Source organism: Lottia gigantea (assembly GCF_000327385.1).
Source record: "Lottia gigantea unplaced genomic scaffold LOTGIsca_60, whole genome shotgun sequence".
Lineage (NCBI taxonomy): Eukaryota > Metazoa > Mollusca > Gastropoda > Lottiidae > Lottia > Lottia gigantea.
This window is the reverse complement of record NW_008710050.1, coordinates 980,045-991,889: the sequence shown is the minus strand read 5'-3', so window position 1 is coordinate 991,889 and position 11,845 is coordinate 980,045. Positions and strand designations below refer to the sequence as shown.

At 32.9% G+C, this 11,845-nt stretch overlaps 2 protein-coding genes across 2 annotated transcripts; both read left to right on the top strand.

Annotated features, from left to right (window-relative positions):
• Positions 1 to 819: 819 nt before the first annotated feature.
• Positions 820 to 1,233, top strand: LOTGIDRAFT_88092 (hypothetical protein; the record flags this gene model as incomplete). Its single annotated transcript, XM_009064130.1, has 1 exon — positions 820 to 1,233. A coding segment is annotated over one exon (414 nt), but the record flags the coding sequence as incomplete, so codon positions are not given.
• LOTGIDRAFT_128039 (hypothetical protein) lies at positions 1,216 to 9,806 on the top strand (the record flags this gene model as incomplete). Its single annotated transcript, XM_009064129.1, has 2 exons — positions 1,216 to 1,674; positions 8,706 to 9,806. The coding sequence occupies 2 exons, from the start codon at positions 1,216 to 1,218 to the stop codon at positions 9,804 to 9,806; spliced, it is 1,560 nt and encodes a 519-aa protein (XP_009062377.1).
• Positions 9,807 to 11,845: the final 2,039 nt, after the last annotated feature.

Below are 11,845 nucleotides of genomic sequence, written 5' to 3'. Positions count from 1 at the left end.
CCCTCTGACCTGCATCACTGACCGGGGAAGATCCTAAGTTACTATCTTTATCTATGACAGGATTAAACTCCAGACCTTCAGCCCCTCTGACCTGCATCACTGACCGGGGAAGATCCTAAGTTACTATCTTTATCTATGACAGGATTAAACTCCAGACCTTCAGCCACCCTGACCTGCATCACTGACCGGGGAATGCACATTCAACTAGCATTTTTCAAAAATTCATATCATCAAAAACATACCTTTTCTGGCATTATTTAATCACAAATCTTAAGATTTCATAGGATAGTCCCAAGCAAACCTATTCTGATTCCGTATGAGAAAATTCTAATTTATTCAATAAAGATTTTATAATTTCTGACATCTGTCATTGGGCGTATATTACCTTGCCTGACAAGCTATCTTCATGTGAATTTTCTGAGAGAGAAGTGTATCTTTCAAATGTAAAATTACTGAAAATTATATCTTTGTGCTCCAGAAGATGTTCTAAGACAAAGGGCATACAGTTTTCAATTTTTTTTGAATTTTAATGAATTTAGATGAAAAATTTCAATTCAAAACTCAATGTAGTCAGATAGTAGTTTGTGAATATTATTCAATCCGTAATTTAGTGTTACAAATCAGAAACCTCTTTATAAATCTGAACTTAATCCGTAAAATAGCTCACTTCCTGTTCATCCATTTTGTTTTAAAAGAAAGCAAGTTGCAATGGAAAATACTTCTAGAAAAAAGAAAATTCACAAGTGTGATGTTTGTGAGAAATGTTTCAGAGCGCCATCAATTCTTAATGCTCACACGAGAGTTCATACTGGAGAGAAACCATACAATTGTGATGTTTGTAAAAAGTGTTTTTCCGTACAAAGTTCATTAACTGCTCACATGAGAGTTCATACTGGAGAGAAACCTTATCAATGTGAAGTCTGTAAAAAGTTTTTTTCTCGGTCAGAAAGTCTTATTGAGCACAGGAGAATACACACTGGAGAGAAACCTTATAAATGTGATGTTTGTAAAAAAGGTTTTAAAACAACAAGTTCACTTTCTGTTCACAGGAGAATTCATACTAGAGAAAAACCTTATGAATGTGATGTTTGTAAAAAGTGTTTTACTGAAGCAAGTGGGAGAGATATTCATATGAGAGTTCATACTGGAGAGAAACCCTACCAATGTGATGTTTGTAAAAAGTTTTTTTCCGTACAAAGTTCAGTAACTGCTCACATGAGAGTTCATACTGGAGAGAAACCCTACCAATGTGATGTTTGTAAAAAGGGTTTTTCTCGGTCAGATAATCTTACTGAGCACATGAGAATTCATACTAGAGAGAAACCCTACCAATGTGATGTTTGTAAAAAATGTTTTAAAACAAGAAGTTCATTTTCTTTTCACATGAGAATACATACTGGAGAAAAACCTTATAAATGTGATGTTTGTAAAAAGTTTTTTGCACGGTCAGAAAATCTTACTGAGCACATGAGAATACATACTGGAGAGAGACCTTACAAATGTGATGTTTGTAAACAGGGTTTTACGACACCAGGTTCGCTTACTGTTCACATGAGAACTCATACCGGAGAGAGACCTTATAAATGTGATGTTTGTAAAAAGGGTTTTACGTCAACAAGTTCACTTACTGTTCACATGAGAATTCATACTGGAGAGAAACCATATGAATGTGATGTTTGTAAAAAGGGTTTTAAAACAACAAGTTCACTTACTGTTCACATGAGAATTCATACCGGGGAGAGACCTTATAAATGTGATGTTTGTAAAAGGGGTTTTACGTCATCAAGTTCACTTAAGGGTCACATGAACATTCATACTAAAGAAATGTGACGTTTGTGGGAAATTTTTCGTAAACTGTCAAGGTTTAAAAATTCTTGCTAAAACACATGATTAAAACTAAAATATCGAGTTGGGTTGCAAAAAGAATTTTATTTACCAGTCTGATAAAATTTGAAATAAACTTACGTTCCGTTTTTTATTAGCTATTTTGTTTAATATAGGTACTTCAGTTAGGCTCTAAAGACGAGAGAGCCTCTTGAACATTCATGGCACCATCGACCAATCAATTTCTTCCCTCTCAAACGCTGAGATTTTATGACGTAAACCAATATTGTATTCTGAAAGGCATTAGACACTGGTTGCACCTTTTGTTTGTATCACAAAATCCCTTGTTAGAGAGGGAGAGTTTGATTACTATATATCTACCATGTTTAACTGTAACTTCCTCATGTATAGAATTCATTAGCTGCTACGAATGTTTCGTGGTCTAAAAATTTTGTGTATCCACGACACTGATAACATTAATTTGCACCATCTCATTTTGAACGGTTTTTGAGTTATTGCCCTTGACTTAGGAAAACGTGTCAAAATTTGACTGTGAACACTATAGAGACTAAAGTTTTCAGATGATTTTAATGAAATTTGGTGTGATCATTTACATGGATGAGATCTTTGACAAGTTTGAATTTGATATTTTGATGAACAGTCTTTGAGTTATTGCCCTTGACTTAGGAAAAACGTGTTGAAATTTGTTTGTGATCATGTACATTGATGCGATAATTTGATGTATTTAGGTTATTGATGCTGATTTTTAACATTTGGTGGAATATCTCAACATAAATAACTGGCAGTAAATATATATATCATTGAATTCAAACTATTAAAATTTCTTTAATATGAGAAAATTCATACTTTATTCACTCACTAAAGTCTGTTTTATCATTTCTGACAGCTGCCAGTGGGCGTATGTTACCTTGCTGTCTTTTATTAGCCTAATTTCTTATGTTAAAGATGGGTTCCCTTATTTTCATTTATAAAAATGAAAATGCTAATACTTGTATGAATAGAAAGTAAAGGTGTCCTAATGACTTGGAAAAATACCAGTATGTCTCACATGTCCATAATTAATTCATAATTAGCTAGATTAGAAGAGAATTACCAGCAGAATTCCAACGAGTGACCGATCAAGAAAGGTCAAAAAGTCCTTTTTTGTTTATCCAGACTGTACATACATGGACATTTATGATTGGTTAAAACTCTTAATTATATGCAATAAGAACATAATGATGATAATTCATTAGAAACACCAATTGATCAAATAGTTTGCTTAATTTGACACAGTAAGGAAACCCATCTTCAATATAGTCATTATTATTATCAATGTTCACTCACAATTTTGTAAATCTGTTCTTGGAATCCACAAAAGCATTTCCACTACAGGTGCTCTGGGAAAAGTGGTCGTTTTTGTCCTGTTGTATGTGTTTTATTTAAAAGGAAAATTGTAAGTAGTCCTCGTCGTCCATTATGTAATTTTTTGTCTGAAGATATTTTTCACTTTGTATTAAATTCTCCTCGCTATAGTGATATAAGAAACGATCTGTTTGTTTCCACCTCACCTCAATTTAGACAATTGTGTTCAACTGAATATGTTGATGATCCATTTTGTTTTAAAGGAAAACAAGTTGCAATGGAAAATACTCTTAGAAAAAAAAAATTCACAAGTGTGATGTTTGTGAAAAATGTTACACGCGGAGAAATAATCTTAATAGACACTTAAGAGTTCATACTGGAGAAAAACCTTATAAATGTGATGTTTGTAAAAAATGTTTTACAATGGCATGTTCGCTAAATGATCACCAAAGAATACATACTGGAGATAAACCTTATGAATGTGATGTTTGTAAACAGTGTTTTGTTGGTAAGTAATCTTACTGTACACATGAGAAAACACACTGGAGAGAAACCTTACAAATGTGATGTTTGTAAACAGTGTTTTGCAAGGCAAGAAGGCGAGATATTCATATGAGAATATATACTGGAGAGAAACCTTATAAATGTGATGTTTGTAAACAGTGTTTTGTTGAGGCAAGAAGGCGAGATATTCATATGAGAATATATACTGGAGAGAAACCTTATAAATGTGATGTTTGTAAAAAGTGTTTTATTTCAAAATCATCACTTAATTATCACAAGAGAACTAAATCTGAATGTAAAAACTGAGAGAATTGATGGAGTCCCACTAATTTACTTTATCAAGTTAAATTGTAATAATAATACTCAATCACAATAAATGTTGTTTTACATTGTTCGTGTGTCTGTGATTAGGCTAGTAACGACGTATAATAATACCATACAGAGTATATATAGTGTTGACGAAACATTAGTAGTGTTTATTTTAATTTAATTCACTACATCATCTATATGAAACACCAGTCAACATGACTTCCCAATTCCACTCACATATAAACAGTTTCTCTAGCGTCCTTAGTTACTCATTCACTTCCTGTTATCTTCATCCATATCAGGTCACTTCCGGGTTGAACCAATATTGCGGTTCCACTAAACACCATAATGTACTTTAAACATCATATTGCAGGGTTGGACTAAACACCATAATGTCAACAATCTCCCCCTCATTAGAGAAACACATATACAATATATATATAAAATGTTTAACTCAGTTAACTCAGAACACCAATACCATGAATGAAGTTACACAGGGCACATAAATTTAAGTATCTTCCAATTTCCAGATGCCATTACTCAAGTTCTTAACAGGAAATTAAGATGCCCTCGTTTTGTTAAACAGTTAGCTAATTGCAATTTTGTATTAGACCAAAAAATATTCCTTATTTGTTCTCGTTCAATTAGCTCCTTAATAACGGATATTTCCAACCTTAAACGTTTATCAATGGTACACTTGGTAGATAAAATTGATTCATACAAAGCTTTGTTATCAATAACACAAGTGATAGGAAGTCCTAAAGATGTGGTGGGATTGTTGTAAACTAATTCCATGAATAAAGTTGACAGAAACACAGCATTGTCTATTCCATCTGTTAAAGCTAAAGTTTCTCCTGCAAAGGTACTTCTGACTGCACGTCTTATTTTTTTAGATTGCCAACATAATGGTGAGAATTTACCATCTACTCCCTTTAAAATAATGAAATGTCCACCCTTACTTCCACCATCTGGCAAATTACCTAATGAAACATCACTGAACACTATTAACTCTAAATCCTTATCCTCACCCAATTGTTGAAAACTTAGACATACAGATTACGACTTCAATTTTCCAATTAACTTAGTAATCTCAAATAAATTCTGTACGGAAGCTTTATTGACAGTTGCTGCAAATTTACTCACATCAAACATTATATCGGGCCTACTTTGTCTTGCAACCCATAATATCTGACCAATCTTTGAACGATAAATCTTCAAATATTCACCAGTCAATTCAGTAGATCTATCTAATGTCTTATCAATGTTAATAGATTTGAGATTATCAATATAAGTGTCTTGCTTCAAAAATATTGTACCATCTTCAAATTTTATTTCAATGCCAACATATCTGAAAGCTTCAACTTCTTCAGTACCAATCTGAAAAGTCTGTCTGATTTTTGTTACCACCTTTTCCTTAAACTTTGACGTACCACCCCAAACAAAATCGTCAACATGGCTTGCGAGTATTCCTTGAAGTTCACTATTTTCATACCAATAGAAGACAGCAGGGTCCACACAAGACATTTTTCCACCAATTGATACCATAACATCTCGAACTCATTTATACCAAGAAAGAGAAGCATCAGATAAACCATACGCACATTTTTTTAATTTCCAAATTACATTTGATGTAAGATTAGCTTCTTTTGGAGGATTAATAAAAATGTCTCTGGATAGTTCTGAACCTTGTAAAAAAGCAATTTTGATATCCATTGAGTGTGGGATCCATTTTCTGTGAGCAAAGATACTCAAAATTATTCTTAAAGCTTCAGTAGAGCATGTAGGAGAATCTTTAGGTAAACTATCGTGATCAATCTCCTCAAAACCTCTGACAACTAACCTTGCTTTAGGTCTCAAACCTTCGGGACGTTGTTTAATGGTACGGATCCATTTAACAGAAATACATTTTAGACCAACATTTTCGACCTCAATATAGACACCATTTTGTTTCCAGCTATCCAATTCATCTACAACCATATTCTCTTCAACACTATCATTGTTGGCATTTTCTGAAGTAGGCTGTAGCTGTAAATTATCAACATCTTGTAAATTTATAGAAATTTCTGTTCCAGCCAGAACATCAGGTTGTAAATATCTAGTATTGTACCAGTACTTATTTCGGCCAGTTGCCTTTCCAGCTCTTCCCATAACTTCAGTTGTACATTCACCATTTTCTTCAAAATTGAATTTAATAACCTGGCCAGTCTTAAATGAAAAATCAGAAATATCAAGATCTGCAGCGTTACTTGGCTCAATGGAGACAGGCAAAGAACTTTCGTCATCATCCTCATAAACTAACTTTTCTGGTTCATTATTATCAGGAAGAGAAATGGTTTTAGTTTTAGGATCACTGTTTCTTGGATTAACCTTTGATAATCGAAATTGATGAACTCGGACACATGAGCTACCATGCTTTACAAAAACAAGACCATCATTACCAATAACAGTGGCAGGTCCTTTCAACTCATCTGAAGCTGGCCTTTTATAATAAACTTTCTCACCTGTTGTGAATGGCTCGATGGTTGGTCTGGTATTCTTTCTCAATGCTCTTCTTATCTTTTCAGAATATTCTGATTCAGTAAAAGCCTGTCTTGCTTCATGTAAAGATGAAATATGTTTACCCACCGTAAGACTTCTAGTACAACCTTCTAAAGCTGGTGGAAAATCTACTAGAACAGATGGCAAATTTGGAAATTGTCCGAACACCAACTGATATGGACTGAAACCGTGATTATTTATTAAAGAGTTCTTCGCCATCAATGCCCATGCTAAGCCTATTTCCCAGCTACATTTATTGTCTGCGCAAACTTTATTTAGAATTTCAGTAAGAATTTTATTGTGACGTTCAAGAAGACCATTTGACCAAGGGCTGTATCCTGCAGTTGTCTTTAGTTCAATATTTAAATTTTCAGCCATGTCTTGAATTTCTTTGTTACAAAACTCTCCACCATTATCACTGTAAAGTTTTTTAGGTGCGCCATGAATACTAACCCAGAACAAAAGGAAACTTTTAGTAATAACTGATGACTGTTTAGATCTTACAATACAAGCTGCACTAAAACGAGTAAATTCATCTATAATATGTAAATACCATACATTTGGGCCAAGTTCATGTAAATCAACGGCAACAGTTTCATTATATTGACTAGCAAGAGGTAAACCAACAACAGGCCTAGGAGACGTCCTTTTGTATCTAAGACAGACATCACATTGTTGTACAACTTAATCCAATATATCAAATATTCTAGATTGACATGTCTGCACTTTTTAATAACCGCTGTAATCGTTCAGCTGACGCATGACCAAATTGTCGATGTAATTTTATCAAACATTTTACTAGATCATTTTTTAGATAAGTCATTACTAATAGCAAGAACTTGATCAAAGAATTCTTCATGATGACCATTCAATAATAAACTTTTCACATGAGGAAGTATATCAATCATTAGTGAGGACGTATTCCATAATGAAATGAGGTATCAGGTGTCTAGAAGAATACGCATAGCATTTTCTTTGAACCTAGGGATTATAGAGAGGTTTTCTAAATTTTCTATGTGTATCGGGACGGTACACTGATAGCCTCAATTTGCACCATTCCAATTTCCAATCAGACGTCTGTGGTATTTGCAATTCTACTAAAACTAAGCTTCATTTGTGCTCAAATGGCTTAATAGATTAAATAAAGCTCAAGATATAAATTTTATTTTGTTATTATTTGTTACTAGATATTTGATGTACGTTATCTGTTTTTGAGTCTAACAAATAGACTGTATATATAGAATATAACACAGCAAGTTACTGGATGACAATAGCTTTCAAAGTTCATGACCTTGACCATGACAACTTAACAGCCAATCAAACTCGGACCACAGCAAGTTTTTTGTTTTTCTCTTAACTCAATGACGTCTGCTCTAACCAATGACATGAGGGTATTTAAAAACATCAAGAAGGGGTCAATTTAATTTTTCATTTTTTCAAAAATGCACATTTTTTAAAAATGATTGATGATTTTTCCGCCTGATTAACATGCTTAGAATTCATTGCAAAATAGTTTGAGGTTGTTTCCTGGTCGTTTTTCTGCTCGGTTCCAGGTCGTTTCACGTTTTCATTGGTCGTTTCCTGGTCGTTTCTGGTCGGTTCATGTTTTAGTAAGTACGCCAAAAAACATAGCAGATGTTTACGTAAACGTATGGATTAAAAAATTTAAAATCAAACCTTTTAACTATTTTTGGCGTTAAAATCAGTCAAGGAACACATTTCTCTTAATTTTGGTGTGCAGTTGACAAAAAACTTTTTTTAAAATACTGATACTAAAGCATGAGAATGATTCTTAAAATATATTTGGTAGGAATGCGTTTTTGGTAGTTCAAGATCTTTTTACTACCGAAAATTGACAAACTGCTGCATAATGCAACTGTTTCAAACACCAAGTTGACTTGTGAATCAAAATAAAATATTTTTTATATCTTTTATGGTAATGACTCAGATTTAACTTACAAATTATACAGGGAATATTTCTCATTGTTTTTTTTAACAATCCTCAATATTTAAAAGCCAGCAAACAGTAGACTAGTTGGTGAGCATTTACAAATCAAACACCCATCCATAAATCATAGTTAATCCGTAAAATATCACACTTCCTGTTCTGCCATTGTTGTTTACCCACAAGATATTATATAATGGAAAATACTTTGAAAAAACAGAAAATTCACAAATGTGATGTCTGTGAAAAATGTTTCACTCAGTCAAATAGTCTTAATGTTCACATGAGAGTTCATACTGGAGAGAAACCTTATCAATGTGATGTTTGTAAAAAGAGTTTTACACAAGTTGGTCAACTCAATGTTCACATGAGAATACATACTGGAGAGAAACCTTATCAATGTGATGTTTGTAAAAAGAGTTTTACACAAGTTGGTCAACTCAATGTTCACATGAGAATACATACTGGAGAGAAACCTTACCAATGTGATGTTTGTGAAAAATATTTTAATGAGGCAAGTTCGCTCAATGTTCACATGAGAATACACACTGGAAAGAAACCTTATAAATGTGGTGTTTGTGAAAAATATTTTTCAAAGGCAAATTCGCTCAATGTTCACAGGAGAATTCATACTGGAGAGAAACCTTATCAATGTGATGTTTGTAAAAAGAGTTTTACACAAGCTGGTCAACTCAATGTTCACATGAGAATACATATTGGTGAGAAACCTTACAAATGTGATGTTTGTGAAAAATATTTTACAGTGGGAAGTTCGCTCAATGTTCACATGAGAATACACACTGGAGAGAAGCCTTATAAATGTGGTGTTTGTGAAAAATATTTTTCAAAGGCAAATTCGCTCAATGTTCACATGAGAATTCATACTGGAGAGAAACCTTATAAATGTGATGTTTGTAAAAAGTGTTTTACCGAGGCAAGTAAGCGAGATATTCATATGAGAATACATACTGGAGAGAAACCTTATGAATGTAATGTTTGTAAAAAGTGTTTTGTTGAGGCAAGAAGGCGAAATATTCATATGAGAATACATACTGGAGAGAAACCTTATGAATGTGATGTTTGTAAAAAGTGTTTTGCTGAGGCAAGAAGGCGAGATATTCATATGAGAATACATACTGGAGAGAAACCTTATAAATGTGATGTTTGTAAAAAGTGTTTTGCTGTGGCAAGAAGACGAGATATTCATATGAGAATACATACTGGAAAGAAACCTTATAAATGTGATGTTTGTAAAATGTGTTTTTCTCAAGAAAGTGGTATTAATAGCCACATGAAAACACATACTGGAGAGGAACATTAAAGATAGCTTGCCAGGCAAGGTAATATTGCCCTTGTTCAATTTTTAGCTCGTGAAAACTAGAAGGCAAATATTCAATCTTCAGAGCGGAACTGAATTATAAAACCAAGTTTTGTCAAAATCCAGCTAGAATCATGACTTTTAGTGTTTAAGAGCCAAATTTGAACAAGGGCAATAACTCATACTAAATATTTTTCAATTCTTCTGATTTTCGATAGGGTTAATCCTTGCGTGATTACGAACATTCGCGCCAAGTTTCATCAAAATCTGTCAAGAATTGTCCCTTCTAGAGTGTTTACGAGTTAAAAATTGAACGCGTTTTCAAGAACAAGGGCAATAACCCATACTAAATATTTTTCGATTCTTCTGATTTTCAATAGGGTTTATCCTTGGGTGATTACGAACTCTCATGCCAAGTTTCGTTAAAATCCATCAAGAATTGTGCCATGTAGAGTGTTTATGAGCAATATACGCCCCCCATTTCATGTGGGCGTATAAAAATGAACCAATGTCCTATCTTTTAAGTGTTAAATATGGTTTTCAAATTAAACAAACTATTCGATTAATTGGTGTTTCTTATAAATATCATGTATTCTTAATCCAAACATAAATGTCCATGTCTGGATAAATTATAGCTAATTATGAATTAATTATGGACATGTGAGATAAACTAGTATTTTTCCAAGTCATTAGAACACCTCTACTTTCTATTCATATAAGTATTAGCATTTTCATTTTCATAAATAAAAATAAGGGAACCCATCTTTAAGTGATTATGTTTTAAACAAATGATGAAACTAAGTATGTGTAGGTTTTAATAAATGATGATTTTGTTAGAATTTGAAGTAGATGAACCAAGCTAGGTAGTTGACAGTAATGACAGGTATATGTGACATAAATTTCATTTGCAAAGTGACGTGCGATGGAATTTAAAAAACTAATTTTTAGCTCGTAAAAACTCTAGAAGGGACAATTCTTGACGGATTTTGTCAATACTTGGCATGAAGTTTTGGTATCACCCAAAGACAAAACCCTATTGAAAATCAGAAAAATCAAAAAATAATTAGTATGAGTTATTGCCCTTGCTATTAAAAAAGCGTTCAATTTTTATCTCGTAATCATTCTTGAAGGCACAATTCTTGACGGATATTGATGAAACTTGGTGTGAATGTTCGTAATCACCCAAGGATGAGCCCTATTGAAAATCAGAAGAATTGAAAAATATTTCGTATGAGTTATTGCCCTTGTTCTTGAAACCGCTTTCAAATTTTAAATCTTAAACACTAATAGGCATGATTCTTTCTGGATTTTGACTAAACTTGGTTTTATTATTCAGTCCTGAAGATTGAATATTTGTCTTCTAGAGTGTTTACGAGCTAAAGATTGGACACGTTTTCAAGAACAAGGGCAATAACTCATACTTAATATTATTCAGTGTTGTGCTAAAGAGTTCAAAAAGAGTGTATGACTGAAGGTTGAATATTTCATACTGGTGATTGTTACTGTACTGCTAAATATTTTTATTCAAAATCAAAGCTGCTAGTGGGCGTATATTACCGTGCCTGGCAAATTATCTTAATGTAACAAAGCTTACTTGTATAATATAGTAACACCTGCTTTTATAATGTAATATTTACATTTCTACTATCACTCCCTTCAATAAACCAGTTAGCCAAACTGGCGTTTATTTCCCAATAACTGTAGTTTGTCACGTGATAACAAGACGTATTAATACATCGAAAACGAAAACAAGGATTGACCCAATTTTTTTACCTAGAGTCTAATCTAATTTTACAATTTATTTAAATTTACAATTGTTGTTAATATTTCAATGGAATATTAAATATTTGATAATTCTATCATCCAAATAAGACTGTAAATTTATAGAACTATATTGCTAGGGGCGGGTCGGTGAACTTGATTGACAGATATCGGTGATTTAAGCAACAACGGTTTCGGGTATTTTTACAATTAAAAAAAAGAACATATTTTATCACAAAAGATAAACCAATGTAAATATAAGGAATGAATGTGGATCTTGT